We start from the raw sequence: 21,530 nt of genomic DNA on the forward strand, positions 1-21,530 counted from the left end.
TGTGATTTGTGATTGCATGGTAGCCAGCAGCCGCCACTCTTTGCCCCCACACTCGCAGCCCTTGTTTTTTTTTTGCTCTGCCCTAGTTGTGCCACTGGTTTGGATATTTGGCACGTGCTTCCTAGTTTAGGAACAAGGACTTCAGGAGCTGGCCTACCCAAGCAAGGACTCCTGGGGCTGAAGCTGGCCCCTTTTGGTAGGCTTGTATGGCGGGCAAGCGATGTGCAATGGCTAGTGGAAAAATAAGGAATGGTAACAGCAGAGGGCTGTGATGCAGCGACTTTCCCCCTCCCTCCAAGTGCCATGAATTACACCTTGGGCTGTAATTTTATTTAGACTGGGATGCTGAGCAGGGTTGGGTTATGGCTCATTGCTTGGACAGATCATCTTTTCAGAAAATTTGGTCCTGCAGTATGCAGCACTCAGCCCTCATAATAAGCCTTGAACTCATGTCCCAGAGTAGCATCAGGGGAAAGTTTGCAAGGCAAAGATGGTGCATCTAGAAGAGATGTGAGGTAAAAGCCTGATTGAGGTCATAAAAGATCATGTGGATTTTGTTTTTCCTTCAGGGACTATGAGTTTATGAGAAGCTGTGTCTAGGCTAAATTTCTGTTGAGAGGTAGGTAGCCTTGTTAGTCTAAAGGCAGGGCAGCATAGCACCTGAGACCAGGTCAGTTGCTATGACTGGCTCAGACACGCACTTTTTTTGGCAACAGCCTACTGTCAGGTGCTATGAATAGTGCACAAACTACCTAGCAGGTGAAGATATTGCATCTGAGAAAAAGCTCATGCCTCTAAGCCAGTCTGCCAAATTTCAGTTTGATAGCTATGTGTTACTCTCTGGCAGTGCCATCTGAGTGGTGTACATTTCTTCAGAGCTGTTGTGTGGCAGTAGCGTACTCCCATTAAAGAGCTAGTGTGTTCTGCTCCAGAGGTGGCCGTGTACCATCAGTGCTGAGGTGGCTGACATGCTGCATACAACAGCTGATGTGGAGTGGTGCTGTGTGAAGCTGACAGCAACAGTCTGTTGCATCTGCTTGTTTACACCAAACTTAATTTGGGGACAACCGCATGTGAACTAAATCCTGCTTCAAATCTTGACTTTAGGTTCTGAGATGGGGGAAATTTACCGAATCATTGGCGCTCAGCTGGCTGAGATTGGGGACCAGTTGGCTGCCGAGATCGAGGCGGGACCAGTAGATGATCTTGTGCAGCAGTTCCTGAATGCAAATCTCTCCAGTGAGGTAAATTAGTGCCAAGCAATTCTTCACTTAATAAAAATGGCATGGGTCCCTCTAAATGTACTCAGCAAAGTCATTTTGAAACACTTCTTGTGCTGCATGTGGTCCTGAGCAGATTTCTTTTACAGCTCTGCTGGGTGACTGTCAGATGCACTGAGTGCTTGTAGTACTATGTGAAACAGGTGGAAATTGGACCCTGGGCAAGGGTCAGCAGTGGCTGTACCTCTGCTCCTGTCACATGCATAGCTGAGCCTGTGTTTAACCAGTATAACCAGTGATATGCGTTTGTTAGCCCTGTGACACTACAGGGCTGGGTGCTGCAGCAGAACCAAGCTCTCCTCTTGTTCTGGAGACATCAGACCCTCCTTCTCCTCCTTGGAAGGATCTAAAGCTGCAAGTTTCTGTTTGCTTCCATAGGGATCCATTGTCCTCTTGGGACCATGTGTATTGGCTTTGGCTTACTCAGCCATTTGTGTCTGGGATGAGAAGTTTCCCAAGCCCTTTTCTGCTGCAACTTACGGCATCTTGGGGGTTTACCCTGCAGGCCCTTTGAGGCTGGTCAAACCCTGCACACCAATGGCTGAGCAAGAAGGGTTGGAAGATAACGTCAAGTCAGCTTGTTTCTGTTAGGGTTGTTGCAACCTCTCACTCTAGGTTAAGCTGAAAGCCTGCTCCATTCTGGCTGTGTTGCAAAGGGAATTGAGATAGCAGCACAGCAGGGAATGTTTGTTGCTGTCTTGGACTATGTGGAAACTAGTGCCCTTGTGACACAAGTCTTCCTTCCTCCTGGCACAGGAAATAACAAGGTGTCTGTCTCAGGCGGTGGAACAGCTCCTGAAATGTGTCCCCTCAGACATGGACCAGGAGAGAACCAAGCTGGTGCTAGCAATGGTTTTAGCCAAAAAAGTAGCAAACAACATGCCATCCCTCCTACAGCAGGTCTTCAGTACCACTGTGAATTACATGAACCGGTACTTCCATGACTACATCTATAACATGATCTGACAGGTAAGGACCATTGTGCCAACCATGGGAGAGTCCCTCAAAGACCATAGCAAACTGGGCACAGGACTTTAGGGAATGGTCCTGGCCAGGTAGAGGGCTGGGGGTGACCTAGTATGGCTCTTCCATCTTACAGCAGCTGCATATCTAGAGAACATGGGGGTCTGTCCACTGCAGCATAGGCACAAGAGCTGGCAATGGCTGCAGTCTGTCTGCTGAGATATTAGTGCTGTTGGCAACTGAGCCAGCCGCAGCCAGAGGCATAGGTAATTGGTATGGAGGAGGTGACTCCATTAGCCATCTGCAGTTCTCTCTCATTTAAGTCAGACTTCAGCACAGTGCACTTGGCTGTGAGGGGGAAGTACAAACAGACAGACACCTATTCTACCAGTTTTTCTGGCAGTGAAGAGCCTAGTTTCAGTGCTGACACACATTCCCATCCTAGGTGTTTGTGTGTTTGATGGTTCAGCTCTGTTACACCCACTGCTGCTTAGCAGTGAATGAGTAGGAGAATGTCATGTCATGAAGAGCAACTCAGTGCTAACAGCAATAAAGGAAGAATTGACACAGGCAGACAATGAGGTTGAAACGGCATCTTTCTCAGTGGGGTGCTCTAACCCCCATGCCACAGGGCAGGCATTATCCCCAGACTGCTCCAGTGCTGTGTCACTGCCCCTTGCATTGGCTAATATAGCTGGAAGCCATGCAGTGGGGGGGGAAATCTCTCTCCCCCTAGGAATATGCTCCCTCCTGAGAAGTATCCTTCTCATTGAGCCAGCCTATGGCTTGTTCTCATCCTGACTCCATGTATCTCCCCCTCATGGCTGCCTAGTGCTCAGAAAAAGCCCCAACGAAGGCCCTGCGTTACACTAGCTTGTGGCATGCTGGTGGAAATAGTGTGCTGAGAGGCTGGAACGGTGTAGGTGCAAACTCCCTCTGGGGGAGCAGGGTTAGAACTTGAGTCTCCAATTCCCTGGGCAAGTACCGTAGCCCCTTTGCTGTTGGTGCTAATAGGTGTAAAGGCTCCTGCTGTGCTCTTTCCAGGACTTGGGCTCAGATAGCACAGGCCAGGCGGACTTACTAAACTCTCATTTAAGTGCAGCTGAGGTCTCAGATCTCAGGCCACCTGCCTGCTGACCCTGAAAAGCTGCAGCATAAGGGGCTAGATGCACAAAGGGATGTAAAAGGCTCCAAAATTTAGCCCCAGCGCCCATCCAGTTGCAGCCCAACCTTGCCCGCGCTTAAGGTTTATAGAAACATATCTACTGTTGCTAGTGAAACTTCCCTGGGAGCCTAGCAGTCTTCCTAGAACACCTTGCTGCTCAGCTGTCAGGCTATCTGAGCCCAGGGCAGAGGGGCTGGGGTGTTGCTTTTTAATACAGTAGCTCCCTGGTGAGTGTATGCACCCAAGAGGCGAAGGACCCAATTCAGTTGTTTCCTCTGCTTGAAGGAATCTGAACTTGCATCTCCCTGGAAGGGCCTGAGACCTCAGCCAGAACAGTAGAGTTCATTCAGCTGAGTCTCTTCTGTGAAAGCTGTTCTACATTGCATGGTAGAACAGCTTTCACAGTGAACCAGAAGTGACATTGCAGTCTTGGCCTTGTAGGGGCAGGGAAAAAATGACATTCACCTAGGAGAGGGCTAGTTCCTGATTGCATGAACATTTTAAAATAAGTAAAACGTGCATAGAAGGAGGAATCTCTGCCTTTAGCATGGCGAGAACAGTGAGCGGGAGGCAATCGGGAATGGAAAGCCTTAGACATACAGGCCTTGTGGCTCTCAGTAGGGTCCCTCTGCCCAATACTTCCTGTTGTTACCTTAAGCAGCTCCCCACTCACCATGCTGCCAGCCATGGCTCCTGCACTGTGGGGTGGACTGCTTTGTCACGGGAACAGATTCCATGACAAAGGGAAGTTGGGCATTGCAGTCCTCAGTCCTCTTGTGAGGTTGGCCCATGGCCTAAAAGAATAGGTCCTCTTGGAGGAATACCACTAACTTACCAGTACATCTCCCAGGCAGGTAGGTTACTGACCCACCTGCTCATTAACTGCTGGTAGTTCTTATGCCTGGAACAGAACTGTGACTTAACCCAGGTTTGCACTGTATCTACCAAGGAGCATCTCTGGGAGGGACCTGAAAATGCACTGTTGCTTTAGTGCCAAACCTGCCTAGAGGAGAGGCATCTTAGCCTGCGAAAGTACATTGGTCAGTGTGAGCTGTAATGGCAAAAGGACAGTCCCCAGTGTAACTGCTGCTACTCAAGAGGGGGCTTGTTCTTCCATCGGGTATTTGAAACTCCCATAGACAAGGCCATAGAGCAGTGGTTTTCAACCTGTGGTCCACAGACAGCCCCCTTGGGTCTGCAGACTGCATCTAAGGGATCCATGAAAGATTAGTATGATCAGTCAAAAGTAAGTGAGTACCTACACTTACTATTTACCTACACTTATAAAATACAAAGGGGTCCACACCTCCATTTGAAAATTTTAGGGGTCTGCAGAAGAAAAAAGATATGCTGTCAGAGTAACAGAAATCTGGTGCGCTGGCATGAAGCATACTAAAGCACTGTAAATTGTTTCATTAGGATAATGAAAATGGGTTGCAGGGAAGACTAGATCACAGACAGCAATGAAGCATTGGGAGCCTGCCTTAAACCTAAACTCTTCCCTTTTCACAAAGAGGTAAAGCAAAAAAGGGTTTGACAGAGTCTTTCTAAAATCTCTCAGCTCCCTTGCTGTTGACTGTTGTGACCTGCTCCTCCAAGTAGAACCCCTCCTAGAGAAAGACAGTGTGCACCCTTCTCAGTGAAATGTCCTGACTTCTTGTCTTTGCTAACCAAACCACTGTCTTGTTTCTGTTTCTCTAGAGCTGGATGAGAGAGAAGTTGGTGCCGCTCACAGGCCTGGAGGGGTTTACAGCCTAGAACTCTAAAGGACTTGTTCAAAAAGGACCACTCTTTGTGATTCCTGTTGAGAGACACCAATAGAAACCCATTATTCTGTTCTTAGACTTTCATAGAGTAGCAAAGCAGCACCAGTAGTTTTAGCTGCATGATTGTTCTGCTGAGACATGTAAGACTAGTGCTTGCCCTTTCTTTTTACCAAGTATTAAAAACAGTGTTTTTTACAACAGACTCAGTGCAGGTGCAGATCTTTATATCTCAGGAAAAAATGCCAGTTGGCATCACGCTCAGGTGTTCCTTGAAGCTGAACCTAGCGCAACTCCTGTGCATGAGGGGAGGATGGATGTGTGAAGTCTCAGCACATTTCCAATGCATTACCAATCATCTGGGCTCTAAGTAGCTGCATCATCCTGAGTTGAAGTGGGAGTGAGCAGCTATGCTGCAAAGCCTTTCCCAGACCCTGTTTTTTTTCTGATGTTTTACTCCCCTGTGTGTTACAAGCTTGTGCAGATATTTGCTGCTGCTGGAGCAGTTGGTGTTTCTCTTTTACCCACAAATTTGTGCCCAGATAAACCAAGCTTCCCAATCAAGGGAGAAGCAGGTTGTAAGATGGTCAGACTGTATCAGGGGGTGAACTAAGCTGCATATACTTGAGCAGAACACACTTGAGCTTTATGTGTGGCCACTTACTGTAAAGAGAGGGAAACTAGGAGGTTGGCGCTTCTTTTCATCCTGTTAAGCACCTCTGCTTAGCTTACTGGAAAGGCACTGTCTCACCCTGAAGTAGTAGTTCTCCATAAGCTAGGCCACAACTTCTACACTGCCTGTAAATACTGTCTTTAATTTTAACTTAAAAATAAAATTGTCAGCTCTGCTGTAAATGTAGCTGTGGAACAGAGTTTGAATTTGCAGAAGCATCTGTCTTTAAACCATGCTTTTAAGGTACTATTAAAACCACTGTCCTGAATCCCCAACTCCCTCAACTTATTTTATGTTCCTGCATTTTTTTAAAGGCTGTCATGGGTTTAGATCTATGGTAATAACAAGTGGCAGATTTTACAAAGGGAAGTCACCCCATTTACTGGCACTGAATCACATTTTTCCTAGGACCCCCTGCTGTTCAGGCACCAAGTGAGGGGAACAAGGAACAAATGGATGCATTTTAGCAGTAATGAAACTAAATGAAAAAGTCTGCTATTTAAACCTGCACATTAACTGGGGTGTGATTAGATGCAGGTTACTGAAGCACCTTTCTGGCTATCTGCTATCAGCCTTGGTGCCTATAATGTTCTAGGAAATTAATACAAGAATAGTCCACACTAGGATGTGGGTTTTTTTTTGGAAAACCGTACCATTTATTAAAGTGCAACCTGGGGTCATGGTTTTACACTGGTGTCCCACTGGGGAGGAAAACGTACATACCCCCTTCAATTACGCTGAATAAGAACCAGTGGAGCTGGAGAGAACTCCTTTAGCTCTGGAAACACTTTTATAAACCAAATGGCACAAGAGGCTTCAGTTCCCTGCTCTTCTCCCCCCCCCCGTAGTGTGCTGCGCTTGCATATTAAAGGAACAATCAACGTAAAACAGTTCCTTGAGTAATCAGCAACTGCTAGATGTCAGGACATCTTTTCATACCGAGTCAGCCCAGCCCCAGAGCCTGATATTCCTGCAAGGCAAGTGACTGCCATCTTATTTCTGTAAATGTAGTGGAAGATAGTCTCTTAATCCATGGACATGGCATTTTGCTTCTTGGTTTGTTATTCAAGGGGCAGTCTTGTAGTCCAGGTAGACTTTTAGCCTTTCATTATTTGAAAGGGAGCTTACTACTGTGAAGCTGGAAAACCAGGAGGAAACCCCTAACATGCAGCAGCAGTATAATGCAAGCTTTCCAGCCTGCTCAGTCCATATGGCCACTGTCCCTCACCCTTCCTCTCTCACCAACTCACCTCCCCACAGCACATCAAGAGGAGTTTCTGATACAAATTTTAACTACAGCTCCCATTTGTTTTACAGTACAAATTCAGGCTACTAACTATGAGGGAGCAAGTCACTCTGCCTAAGAGACCTAGAACAGGCTAACTGTAAATAGAAGGTATGTTAAAGTCATACAATCCTTTAGAAAGAAAAAGTGGCCAGGAACTATATAACCAGCATTCAGTTTTCTTGGAGATGACGTATATCAAGCTGCTGTAGTTATCATTACCCAGCTATAACTAATCAACAGGTCTCTATCTTAACCTTAGCAGATGTGACAGCAAACCAAGAACAACTGCTTACAACTACAACAGTGCTTTAGTTACCTGCTCCAATATGCTATGTTCAGTAGCTGCCTTGTGAGAGATCTGAGAACTACTTTGATCAGAAAAAATTGGCTTGTGCTTCAGTTAAACCAGACTAGCCCTTTTCTGGTAATACCTCAGTTGCACTCTGAAGCACAGGGCCAAAACAGCCAGGCTCAAAGCAATGTCAATGTTGCCTCATTGCCAAGAGTGCTACATCTCACCAAGTCTACATGCTGCCTCTGCTCTCAGCCTTACCCTCCTGGAAGTGAACAATACTGACATTCCTCCCCTCTGTAACCTGCAGGATAGGGGAAATGTGTAGAGGAGAGAATACAAGTGAATCATTCAGCTAAATGTAATCCAGAGGGACAAGGTAGAGAGAGTCCTTTGAGGTTTCATATTTAAAAGGAAGAAGAATAAAAGCCAACTCTACACTTGTTTTGGCAGCCTAACAGTGCGGGGGAGCACTATGCTAACAAAGCTCTGGTGGAGATGCATTTATGCCAAAACCCTGCTTTTGGAGTTTTGGCTTGTTTGAGTTCATTGATGAAACTGCATTGACAAAAAAGTGCTTTGAACAGTGTGACATCTACTCTGAGAGGGTTTTGCTGCTATGATAACAAGGCTAGCAAAACTTAAGTGTAGAGAAGACTTAAGTATTTGGAAGGTATCATGCTTCTACTACTATCATTTATAAAAATGCTAAAACTTTGAATTTCATTCCTTTAAGACTTAAGTCTCTCATTTTTATCAAGGGTAATAGAGCACTACTTTTCTGTGTGTAAGGAGATGCTTGAAAGAAGAGCAACTGGATTGTGCTAACTTGTGAAATTCCTTCTCTAAGCAGAGACAGCAGATATTCTAACAGGGAGATGTTCTCTAGATGGAGGCTTGGAAAAAAAACAGCCTCTTGCCCTGTTTGTAACAGTAGCCCTCCTCACCCTTCTTACTCCCATTCCCCCACATTTGCAGTCACTTTGTGAACTTATCTGCACATTCAAAGTAGATGCAGCAGATGGTGATGCTAATTTTCCTCACCAAATTAAGAAAGAATTCCTCTTCTACTAGGATGGTCATCCTAGTTCTCCAAAATAATGCCATTTATGTATTGGTTAAACCTCAGCCCTGGCAAGCATCTATTGTTATCTGCAAAACTAAACACTTCCAAAAGTAATTTCTAGCCATCTGTTGGGGGTTTTCTACTCAACAGATAGAGGCAGCTTGAGCAAGTACCTGAATTCTTGTCATTGTAGCTGGCTCCAGTGAGCAAACATGCTTTAGAAGTCAGAAGCATTGGGTTCTATATTCCTGGCCCTATCACTGAAACCAAATCACGTGGGCACCTAAATCCTCTACTGGATGTACCTCCAAGTCCAAAATTGTCACCCTGAAGTGCCAGCTCAGCCACTGCCCAGCCCTTGAGGCACCTAAACTCCACACAACTTGACATTAAAGTTCCTCAGGTGCTTAGGTCAAGCCCAGAACTGCCACAGCTCTGCTCAGGGCTGGGTAGCTTGGTACTGAGGTCACACCTAATCTTTCCTGAGGTGGTAGGATGCCAGCTTTCTGGATCCAAGTGCTGTAAAGGCCCAATCTGGTAGGTGATCTCAAAGCACATCTTGCACACTCGCTGCCAGAACTGGGTACTTCACAACTCAGGGGAGGCAAGGAGCATATCCCTATACCCTAGTGGCCAGGGCACTCATTGGGGTTGCCCCAGGTTCTGGTCCCTGAACTGTTAATGCATTTTCCCATGATTATTTAATGGACAGAAAAAGGGAGGCACCTACTTCTCTTCCTCCACCTGTATTTTGTGAGAACAGGTTAGCTTATGTGCTAACTCCTTCAGAGAGGTCACAGCACTTTAAGCTTAAGTCGAGGAAAGTGCCTCCTTGCAGCCCGATGTAGGGGTAAATCAGACCCTGCCTCGTGTATTTCCAACTTGTAAAGCAGGGCATCCTTTCAGTGGACATGCCAGCTGGTGAAGACCCCATTCCTCAGCCTCCAACTCTCCCCAGGTACTGACAGGGAGCCCTGGGGCTGCAGATTCTGCTAAGTGGGAAGATCTGCTAGGGGCATGGAGGCACCCTCAAAGTCAGGCCCTGCAATCCTGAACATAGGAGTGGAAGCCCTTCTTGTGGATCTGACTCCAAGGGGTTAGCAATTTTATCACAACTTAAGGATGTGCAGCAGACAAGGGTAAAGAGAAGGAAAAAAAGAGTTCAAGATAGAAGTTTCGTTAAGGTAAAGTCCACTCTGGGACATATTTTGAGGCACTTAATTTTGGAAAGGAGGAAGGGGAGGTCCAAGCAAAACTAATGGTACTTTAACAAAGCATTGTATGAAATCAGGCAACTAGTGTCTCCCCTCTACCAATTCTAAGAACTACACTACCAAGAGATGGTGAGCACAACTTGGACAGACCGGTAAATCCTGCAGTCCAGAACTGCGTGTGGTTCCTAAACCACAACCTACCTTACAACAAATAAGTGGTCCTCCAAGATGGTGACAGTAACACTATATTTCCTGCTTCTCTCTGGGTCATTTCCATGCTGGTGCTGGCTACAGCTGCATCAGACCTCAAAGGTAGCAGTCAGTAGAGCCCTCAGACACCCAAATCCATAACAGGCCATTTCTAGCTGATGGGGAGATCCTAGAACAGACTAATATAAAAGAATAAATATAAAGTATAAGCATTGGGGGAAAGGAAGTCATACTCTTTTTTAACTGTCATTTACCAATAAGAGCTTAAGATGGAGAACAATCTTCATAGCTGAAACCAAAAAGGGGGAATCTGTGTGACTGTGATGGAAGACATTTTGTTCCACTTTCACAGCCCTGTCTGACTCTTGCATCAAGGGGAATATCACCATGATAAGGATTTTTTTCTGGCCTGAAAGGAAATACTCTCTACCTTTTGTCCCCCCATCAGTAATCTGTGTTCTGTTCCCCTATTACTGGACTGATGAGTAAAGGATGGGATAAAAAGACATTTCATAATTTCCACACAAATACTCAGAACGCGGTCAGAAGCAAACCACACAGTGGTAGGACCCACTGCATGAATAAGGACATAGGAGCTTTCCCACCCAAGGAACATCATTCCCAGAGAGAGCAGGAGTCACCAGCCCAGATGTAAGAACAGATCCAACTCCCCTGGTGTTGGCAGAGTACTGAGCCCACCCCACACGTAAAACACCCTTTGATACACAAGACAAACTAGACACTGAACAGCAAATCCCCACTTTGGCTAGGCACAGACTACCCCAAATGGCAACTCTCCTGTCATCATTTTAAATGTTCTTAATTTTAGTTCAGTTAAACGAAGACAAACTGAAAACCACTCTCACATCTGTGACAAAAGGATTCCTGAAACCTTTCTTACCAGACTGGTCTACAGGGAAAAGCGGAAGAGGCAACTATGGCAAGAATACAGCCATAGTGCCATTTTGCTGCATTTGTACCACGAAAAAACAGAGAAGACAGGGAAGAACATACCATGACAATTCTGCACACTCACAACAATGAGGATCTCACCAGGATGTGGCAAGATAAGGGAAGGAGGAAGAACTAGGTTAATTTTACAACACAGCAAAAATATTTCTAAGGCCAGCTTATCACCACTTGTGCATGGGGTAAAAGCAGTCCAGCTTATAGACCGTAATAATCAGCAGAAAGAGTGCAAAATTCCTGAGCTAAGCAGGCCCCCTCCACAGCAATGGCACCAGCTATACAATCCCTTTCCCACTAGATTCTCTCCCTCTAAAGTTTCCCTAACCTAGAACTTCCCTCCAACCCCTGGAGCCCTCTCAAGAGAAGTCACCCTAGCACAAGTTTAGAGCACAAAATCCCTGAACTCTGCTGGGTTCCTGTGGACTGCCAGCATTAGGAGCCCTAAAGGGGTGGAAAGGAAAAGGGATATGAATTAATTGCATTTGAAAACATCAAATAAAATGAGAAATGCATGATGTTCTCTTCATTCTCAGCCCACTTACTTGTAAGAAACAGAAACAGGTGTATCGCATCAAAGACAGCAATCAAGGCCGTTAGAAATAACATTTTTTAGGTTTTAAAAAAAACACTTTAGCTTGCATGAGGCTTTGTTTTTACTTTCTCATGTTTCCCTTCACCTGTCTAAGCCGCAGAGCCAGGATAAATTTCCAAAAGAAGGCAGTAGATTTACCTGGGGACTCTGAGACTACATCTGTAAAGTTGCAGTATAGACTTCACTATTCACAAACAACATTTGTGACCAGCGGGCTAGGTTATTTTATTCCAAAGTAACTGCACTGTCACTGTTTTCACCCATCAGCTACATTTATTGATTCTTTCTGTCTTGTCAACGAGCTGCATAATGAGACTGCACTGTGCTGACTCCCCCTAGGCCCAGGAGCCAAGGCCAGAAATGAAAGGTTCACTGCTGTTTGCCTTAGTTATACCTGGAACAACTGAGATTCTCTCTGTTTGTCACAAGCAAGGCTGAGTGAAGGCTATAAAAATCCTCTGTACCTACCCTGTGAAAGACAACAGTAAGCTAGGGCACAAGGTAAGGACAAAGTAGCCATTTAACCTTTCAGCTTCACCGAGTGCATCAGCCGGCAAGCCTCAACCTCCTGCTCAGGTTTCTTCATGCAATTATAAGGTTGTTATACTCTACCTGCTGAATGAGCGCTTGTATCAAAATCATTGTCAAATGGCAGAGTGACTCCCACAAGAGCCATGTCTGTGGTAAATGAACTGTGTCAGTAAAGTGGGCCGGGGAAGCAGAGGTGTCCTCAGACCAACAGCTGTAGCACACCTACCCCACTGCTCCGCTGGCAGCACAGAGGAACTCTTCTGCACCTCTCTCCAGACATCAGAGCTCAGACATAATACAGATAGAGAGGCATTATCTGTACAAGATGGGGCTTCAGGAAGTATCTGGGGCTAAATAAGTGTGATCAAAGAGGTATAGAAGAAGCACTCTCCTCAACTGGGGTTGAGAAGGAACCTGGGAGGTTATAAGGAGAAGTGCAGTACCTGAGAGGAAGCTGAGACCTAAGGGAGACCAGCCTCGCGCTACAGGAATAAGCTGTCATTTCGTTTTGTTTTTCGGGAGGTGTGAAAGGAAGTGACAGGACAGCGTAACTGCAACAGCAGGTCAGTCGCAAGCTAAAAATCCCAGGGGCTAGCAGCAGCTGGCTCTCTCCTTCCCGGGAATTCTCTCTTCCAGTTTCAGTACACAAGCACCCCTTTCTTCAGCACCCGCACTTACAATTCTTAAATTTACAGATTTTTTTTTTTTTTAAATACCCCTGTACTTTAATTCTGGGGGGAAAAAACCGTCCCCACTCGATTCCACTAAAAACATGATTGTCCATAGCCTTGGGCACATTGAATACCCTCACCCCATCACCATTTAAGTTACATGAATGTTCAATTAACAGCAGGCAGCCCAACCTTTAGAAAAATTGGATCCTGCTCCCTCCCCGCCTCCATCTCGAAGCCCTGCTACTTTCTCCTCAGCGCCAGTGCTACTCCCACGGCCACAGCCAGGATGGCCACTGCAGCGGCCCCTCCATACAGCAGTATAGATTTGCCTTCTGGCAACAGGATGGGTTTCTCCTCTGCAGTGGCAGATTTCTCTTCCATTTCTTCCAAGCGGCCCTCCTTTCCCACTTTTGTTTCCTCTCCTGGAGGCAGTATTTTCTCAGGTTCTGGAGCAGCCTTTTCTTCTGACAACACTGGTTTCTGGGCAGATTTACTTAACACAGGGATTTCAGGTTCAACAGGTGCCTCAGCTACTTTCCCCTCTTCCTCGTGTTTCACAAGCAAAGGTGCCATCGGTCTTGCTTTTTCAATAGCAGAAATTACAGCTTCAGGCTCTACCTCCAGCAAAGACACAGGGGTTTCTGGGAAGACCTCCTGAGCAGTCTCAGTCTCCACAGCCGACACCACTGCCTCCTCAATCCCCTCTGGTATCTCCTCCTTCTCCACGTGTACTATGTCAGAGTTGGAAGAGTTATTCTCACTCCTTTCTTCACCACCTCCATTGCTGTCCAAGCTCTTGACTTCTTCAGGATCCATAGCTACTTGCTGCCAGGACTCAGGTCCAAGGGATACTGGCAAGCTCTCTGTGTGCCAGCTCTGGCTAGCTGACAAGGAGACAGGCAGGCTCTCTGACTGCCAAGATGTAGTCACTGTGGGAGACTCTGGGGGGCTCACCTGACCAGAGTTGTCACTGGTTAGGATGTAGATGTCATTGCTGTCCTCCGCTACAATCCCAGGGTATTCTTCCTCTTCAGAATCCAAACTAAAGACAGTCCCCTAGGAGAAATAAGAACACAGATCAGACTGATAAATAACAATGTTCAGGGCAGACTGGAAGCATCACAAGGCTTTGCAACAAAACCAACAGGCAGGGGGTAATTTGTCTGCACAAACCTACTGGAGTTTTTGAAAACTGGGATCATTCGAGATAGAGCTCCTCCATGGATCCCGCCTTTCCCTGCAGCATTTAGTAAGCTGCAATATTTAGAAAACAGAAACCAATGAAAGTAAGTTAATTTGTTTTAACAAAAAATGTGTAAGAGATGGGTTTCACCTTCTGCTTGCTTAGCATATGTACTGTCTAGTGCTGAACTACCTCTACACCTCTATTAACACTATAAATCTCGCTATGCTACCTGTAACTCTGCTGCTCTTATCTCTTCCTTCAGTCTGTACGTAACTTCCTTCAGTTTGTTAACTATCCAACTTTTTGTATCGCCTACAAGTTTGATCATAATTTAAATTAAACCACAGAAACAACAAAAAAGCTATGACAAGTGAAGAGAGAAAGCTGTTTTTTTATTTGAGTAAAATACACTATGCCTATCGTAAAAGCCTGGTACAGGGCTACAATTCCCAGACAGAGATGGTCCATGAAAACAGACACTTCCCCACTGGGGCAAGTACAGCTCTACAGATTCCCATTTACCACCCACTGAGAAGCTGCAAACCACTGCTCTATGGTCCAGGTGTCTGTTATCTGGAGGGGGAAACTGAAAGAGTAAACTCATTTTAAGAACAGGCTGGGTAAAAATCAACAATTTTTAAAATATTGATTTTTTTAATGTAAATCAAATTTTGTATTTAAATCATTTTGGGTTTTTTTTTTTGTTAAGATGCTTTAAAAAAATAAACATATATAAAAATCATTTTAATTTAAGACACGTTAGAACTCAAAGATATTATCACGGGATTGGGATTATAGCTTCTAATTATATACTGTTTGAGACAATATATTCATGTAACCTTTTTAGAAAAGCTTTATAAATGCGTCACAACAGGCCATGGACTATACTAAGGACCCAATGTTATGGGTTTCCCAGAGGATCCTCTATAGATTAGTAAAGATTAAAGAAAACCACTCAACTCAGTGGGACTCAGTGCTCAGTCTAGAAGATCCTACTAAGCATCTCTGTGATGCTTAGTTTCAGTTCTCAATCTGTGTGACTTGTGTCTCCAAAGATAACATCCTTGCTGACAGCAGTATACGGAGATGAGAGACAACAGACCTGATTACCTACCCATCAGCCCTATTGTCTCTCTGCAAGTCTGCGTACACAGTCAAGCCCTTGCCTGTCTCTAAAAGTGCAGTTTCAAGAAGTTAAATGAATAAAAGATTGTTGGGGGTGGAGTAGATCTGGGCAAAGAGGAAGAGTTGGAGATAAATGCAAGGAGGGAGGGGCAGCAGAAGCAACAGAGAAACATTTTGAGAATATTCCACAAGTTCTGAGGGATAAGTTTCTGAATATAGCCTCTCCACTGATTTGAGATCTAGTGAGGGAATACCCATCATGGCAGCAGGTTTGTCAGGCTATAAAACAGACTGTTTGGGAATATTTGAATGAAGGTTATATCAAACAACAAGACTGTACTTTTTGTAGAAAACAATGATTAAATCAAGGCTCCCTGCAAGTGGGAATTTAAATCAAATCTAAATCAAATCCACCCTGTTTAAGAACAAAAAAACAGAATCAGAGAAAAAGGGCTGAAGTGGACCCTGAGTGGTTGTCTATCTCAGGGCTGTCCAACTGGCGGCTTGCAGGCCATGAGTGGTTAACATGCAACAAACAAGCCCCAGTGGCTGCCTCTCCCGCTGCATGGGGAAGGTCTATGCAAGCGAAGGACAACATGCCACTGGCTGCACTCCAGTATCGCTCGCATGCTGCACCAGTGGAGTGGGCGCACCCACAGTGTGTAACCTGCACGTTATGCATCTTGGAAACTGAGTGTGATGTCTGGCTGCACCAAAGTTATACAGCCCTGGTCTAGTTCAACTGCCTGATGAAGGCAAGATCACCTCTAAAACATCACCAACAAATGTTTGTCTAACCTGCATGTCAAACCCACTGACAGATTCCACAGCCTCACTACGTGTCTTTGTTTCAGTGCTTACGCAGCCTTCTAATTAGAAAATTCTTAGTCTCCCTTATTGCAATTTATACCCATTACTTCTGTCATGTCACCTGCAGACATAAAAAAAACAACTCATAGGCAACCTTTTTAAAACACCCTTTTAGTATTTGAAGATGTATCACCATATCATCTTCAACCTTCTCTAGACTAAATAAATTTCCCTCTGTCCAACCTGTTCTCATGCATCATATTTTCTAGATATCCAGCCAATTTGCCAATTTGCTTTTCCTGAAGTGCAGTACTCAAAACCTGGACACAACACTCCTGATAAGCAGGGATCCTGGTTTTCTCTGTTTAACAACTGATGATAAAAACCCTGCAGGTTCTCCGATTAAAAAAACCCAAATCTGCGATTAAAATGAAACTCCACTGTGTGTGTATATCTCTCTCCCCCATACACACACACACACACACGTATGTATCAGTTGAATATAACTTTTAAATATTGATATATTTACAATATTAAAGCAATTTGGAAGCCTACCAGTGCCTCAATCACTATAATAAAATAAATTGTAAATCCATACATTTTGGCATCTGATTTTGGGTTTATCATGGAAAATCAGAGGTCCCCCTGCCCCCTTCACTCACCAGGACACAGGTCTAGCTAAAGCTGTCCCCCACCACTGTTTTGTGGCACTAAGCAGCCCTGATATGCTGGTGCCCTGCCCATACCATTGCCTCTCCCTCCCAAGCCACAGGCCCCCAGTCCTGCTGTTGCCCCTCACTCCCCAGTCCTGCCAGAGGGGGCCCCCAGATACCAGGGCTACAGGATCAAAGACCTGGATCTATAGCCCCCTGCCCCCCGCAGTAGTGCCCAAGCCCCAGCTGCCCCCTGGAACTCTGCCGGCCTGCAAAGGGAAACCCACCGTTTCCTGTGTTTTTTTCCTTTAAAAGAAGAAAATCTGGGTTTACTGTGGCAAACAGAAAACCCAGATCCCTGCTGGTAAGGCCTCATTAGAACAGAAAAAACATATTTCTTGCCTTATATGTGATACTCTTCTTTATACACCTTGGTAAACCACTAGCTTTTTTTGCAACAATGTCACATTTAATTATAGATTCTCATTCAGCTTGTGTTCCATTATAATCCCCAAGTTCTCGTCTGCAGAACCACAGCCTGGGCAGTTGTTCCCTGTTGTATTTGTGTATTTCACTGCTTCTTTCTAAACACAGTACTTTGTAGCCCCTCACTGAATTTTACCTGTTTATTTCAGACCATTTTCCAATTTATGAGTCATCCTGAATCCTAGCCCTCTACCCTACTGTCACATACTCAGCTTGGTGCCATCTTCAAAATGAAGTGTGCACCTAAAGATGGGTGTGATTACAAATGAGACTTGAAAAAGAACAGATGGAAAATACTGTTTACCATGTGACATTTGGCTCAATAAAAAGTATGTGCAACAGGCACAGATTCAGTTTGTTTCCTCTGCTCCCAAACAAAGTAATTTCAAGCCTAAAGGGTATTTGGCAGGCTTTACAGCACTGGTCCCTTTCAACTTTTGTTATTCATTCACTTCCACTTAAATCCATCTCTAATCCGTCTAGCTTCTTCACTAAATCCTACTTGCTCTTCATCAAGTTTGCCTAGACAAGCCCATTGTTACTTAGAAGGTGTAACCTTTCCAGTTCTGCTCCCAGAAATGTCTTGCTTCAAAAACTTCCACCCTCCCACCTTCCTCAGACATAGCCTCTTCCATTCCTCACAAATGGGGTGGATAAAAAGGGAGTGCAATGGCATGTTTGCTTTGCATCCCTTCAGCTGTGCCACATGTGAACTCTTGGCCTAGGGTCTGGTCATAGCTCCTGCTTCTGTGCAGCTCCAGAGCCCAAAAGATGAGAGCTGCTGCTGCCACTCATCCTCTCCCTTCCCTGATGCTGAATTCAAAGGGGAGAGGGAAGGAGGGGAAAGGCCAAAAGCAGCACAATTCACCCCCTGGGCTCCAGAGTATGTGAAAGCCCCAAGCAGCTGATGGGCTCAGTGTGTATGTATAGCATAGGCAAACTTGGGGGGGAAGGGGAGGGAGCCATATTTCTCCTGATGCATGAATCCAAGTACTTTGTCCCATTTCTGATCTCTTTCCATATTTTATTGTTCCTTTACTAAATCTGCAAACATACTTTCTCTCTTAGCGCATCCCACTCTCTCTGCCAACGCCCCATCCCAGTTTACATTTGCAAAGCCCGACAAAAGCAGCACCACAGCGTTAGAGGCAGACTCAAGGACTAGGTTTTGCAAGTTGCCCCTAACTTACCACTCTGATGCAAGTAACACCCTTTATTCTGACCCCCTACACACACTACACCTCATTTCTGAGTTCCCTAAAGAAAAAAAATCAGCAGATAAGCACTCTAACCTTTACAATGCATGTCAAAAAACCACAGAGCTTATTCACACTGAGCCAAAAAGGAAAAGACTCTTCTTACTCTCCTCATCAGGCTAACAAAAAGTTTAAAAACTTCTTTAAGTATATCAGAAAGTCAAATGCATAGGTACCAACTCCATGGGTGCTCCAGGGCTCAAGCACCCACCCAAAATATTAGTAAGTGCTCAGCACTCACAAGCCACAGCTGTTTTCTGCTTGCAGACGTTAAAAAACCAAACAAACATCCTTTACTGAAAGCAGAAGTGCATTACTTCAATCTGGCTCTGCAGTGTCTGTCAAGAACCAGTTTGGTGCTTCAGCAGGGCTTTTGGGCACATTTAGCTAGAACCAATTCAATCAGTTATTAGATAAAAGTGTCAAAAAAGCCCCACTAAAGTGCCCAACCTTTACAGATGCTGCAGAGCCTGGCTGAAATAATGCACTGCCTCTTCTGTGCTTGTGCAGAGTTTGGCACAGGAGTGTTCCAAGTTTAAAGTACTATTGATTTCAGTCATGTTGAGCACTGGGTTTGTTTGTTTTCTTACATCTGCAAGCACCCACCGGTAAAAATAAAAGTTAGCATTTATGGTCAAAAGGAACTGTAATGGCGGAGGGGAGTTGGGACACTGAACTGGGACTAGAGGAATGCAGGCTTAGTTCCTGTCCTGTTCCTGTTATGGGTTTCCTATACGACTATTGGGAAGTCATTTAATTCTTGCTGTGCCTTAGTTCCCCACCTATAAATTGGTAACCAACAATTCTTTACCTCAGTGAAGCACTCAGATACTACTGTGAGGGAATGAGCAAAAGCACACATAAGAAAATAAGCAACTTGGATCTGTAAGAGAACAAATACCAGGTTATCATCTTAAAAAATATAGTTTCCCTTGTCTACTAATCTTGCAAAATATTTAGGACTTTACTGAAGTATTTGGTGTTTGACAGAAACCTTACCTGGAAATTCAATTTAAATTACACATTTAAAATTATTATCTGGATTAAAGACTAACTGAAACAGACTTCAGAAAAAAAACAGTAAAGGAAAATTAATCAAGCAGAATTTGAAAATGGATAAAGGGACACACTGAGTGATACAGGGATCTTCACAAGGCCTTGTTTAATTCAACACCTTTAATGACTGGGAAGGAAAGAGAAATAAATTTAAACACTCTGAATTTTGAATGTAAATCTGACTCAGGAATGCAAGACTTTAGTTTAATATTTTAAAATTATAATTAATTTGAAAAATAATGACCAGCCAGCACTGGCCAATAAAGCTGACCTCAGTGGCCCAGTAAAAAGTAACTACTCTTCCAAAAAGAGGGTTATAGAAAAAATGACTGAAGAATGAGGGGGAAAATTAAAGATGATGTGACCCAAGAAAGAGACCTTACATCAAATCCTACTACAACCTGTTTGCAGGGGAACTCTGACAGACGCATCCAAGCGCACAACCCCAGACGCTAGATCGCTCTGTCCTATTCAGGTGACACCTCAGCACAAAAACCAAAGTGACTTAGGGCAGAACTCACCTGTCTGGGAAGACAAAGAAATTCAACCTACTCTTCAGATATTTTGGTGCTGGTACACTTGCTGTTTAAACTGCCAGACCTTCATCACTTTGTAACTGGTAACATATAAAGAAAGCATGCGCAACGTAATGTAACGTAGTATATAAACCCCTGATATCCATCTCCGAACGTAAGGAAGGGGCTGAGTCTCAGCAGATCCTGAAGAACTGCAAGCTAGCAGATGAACTAAATATGAGCCAAAGCCTATTCTCAGTTTCATGCATCAGGTTACCTTTCCCTCTACCCAGCATGAGCTTCCAGCTCTCCAAGCTGCAATCAATTTTCTGCCCAAAAAACCCCATCCATATATCATTCCTCCTGCCAACCCTTCACCCCGGAACAGGTATCTAGTCTTGTTTCTTAATGCACCACTGGTAGCTGCTTAGATTCAACAGCTGTGTGTCTGGTGTTAAGAATTTGAACAAAATATTTTAGCTTCTGTCTCCCTGTATAACTGTCATCTCCAAAATTTGAACCAAAACTCTTCTAAACCCCCCCCCACTCCTAATGTGTATTTACATTTTCTCCAACTCCACCAGACGCCCTGCATCTGCTGGAGTCCGGTACATCCCCAGTGACACATTTAGGCACAAGCAAGGCAAGCTATAGCTTAGGGCCTCACATTATGCAGAGCCTCTAAGCAGAAGCTGCCGGACCAGAAGTGATCACGGACTAGCAAACCACAGCCCCACAGAGCCGGGAGCAGAGACCGTGACTCCTCACACAGGGCCTGTTGTTGAGGTTTGGCCCTGGCCCACCCCCGTGCCAGAGGGGCTGGAAGTAACTTTGTGTTCTGGCCTGCATTTCCAGCCGTGGGGCTCTGCAGTTTGCTGGCTGCAGCCAAAGCCGCTTCCAGTCTGCAGTTTGCTGGCCTACTGCATGGAAAGGTTGGGAACCCCTAGCTCAGGGCCCCACCCTGTCATAATCCGGCCCCTTAGATCCCCCACCATTTTCAGCTGATTTACTCCTTCTCAGAGGCTTCAGATCACAACTAAGGACAGTCAAAGTTACAAGGAAAAAAAATATATAGGAGGTTGTTTTACAAAAAATTATGTAAATAAACCCATCAGGATGCTCACAACAGACAAGGTGCTACTAAAACTGAGACATGGGCTTGCTCCCAACTACCAAAGTACAAGGCTGACAAAGAAAAGTGCAAGGTGAATAGAACACCACTGCAGCCATCATTAACTATGTTAAGACTAGCCATAAAGCCTCACAAGCTGGTTCAATGATTAAAAATCAGAATGAGAGGCCTCTAGTAACACTAGACTGCATTAATATATGCAGAGGATCACAGCTTCATTGTGCAAGTTTGGTTCCCTCATGCCTGTGCCAACAGAGTTCAGATTTTTTTTGGAAGCCATATGCTTTAACAGAAGTTCATCTATTTCTCTGAAGATATTAATTCTGAGAACAAAGAAGCAAGGCCTAGATGTACACTATGAAAAATCGTAGCATATTTTAGGATGGGGAGAAAATAAAGAATAAAAGAAAAAGCTGGACAGATCTTGAGGATTTAAAGGTCTTCAGTGAAAGAAAACTCAATGGCACTGGTATGGGGAAGGCTTAAGTTTCATGTCCTGCACTGCAAAGATTTAACTCACAAAATAAAATACTTCAAGTTGGAAGGTCAGCTTCCCCACAAATGTCATAGACTTATATGGACCAGCTCACTGAAGTCGGCATCACACACACACACACACACACACACACAC

At 44.8% G+C, this 21,530-nt stretch overlaps 2 protein-coding genes across 5 annotated transcripts in view; one reads left to right on the forward strand and one right to left on the reverse strand.

The window, feature by feature from the left end:
* Nucleotides 1-6,021, forward strand: part of BID (BH3 interacting domain death agonist) — a 32,307-nt gene extending 26,286 nt beyond the window's left edge. For all 4 annotated transcript variants that reach the window (XM_019544537.1, XM_019544538.1, XM_019544540.1 and 1 more), the window contains 3 exons: nucleotides 1,108-1,244; nucleotides 2,037-2,249; nucleotides 5,110-6,021. In XM_019544537.1, the coding sequence (XP_019400082.1) occupies nucleotides 1,108-1,244; nucleotides 2,037-2,246 (347 nt within the window). In that variant the 3' untranslated portion in view covers nucleotides 2,247-2,249; nucleotides 5,110-6,021. The remainder of the gene's footprint in view (nucleotides 1-1,107; nucleotides 1,245-2,036; nucleotides 2,250-5,109) is intronic.
* A 454-nt stretch (nucleotides 6,022-6,475) lies between these two features.
* BCL2L13 (BCL2 like 13) overlaps nucleotides 6,476-21,530 on the reverse strand; it is a 74,163-nt gene continuing 59,108 nt past the window's right edge. The window contains exon 7 of the mRNA XM_019544536.1: nucleotides 6,476-13,736. Coding sequence (XP_019400081.1) covers nucleotides 12,921-13,736 — 816 coding nt within the window. The 3' untranslated portion in view covers nucleotides 6,476-12,920. The remainder of the gene's footprint in view (nucleotides 13,737-21,530) is intronic.

This window comes from Crocodylus porosus, unplaced genomic scaffold (genome assembly GCF_001723895.1).
Source record: "Crocodylus porosus isolate Cpor-Errol unplaced genomic scaffold, CroPor_comp1, whole genome shotgun sequence".
Classification (NCBI taxonomy): domain Eukaryota; kingdom Metazoa; phylum Chordata; order Crocodylia; family Crocodylidae; genus Crocodylus; species Crocodylus porosus.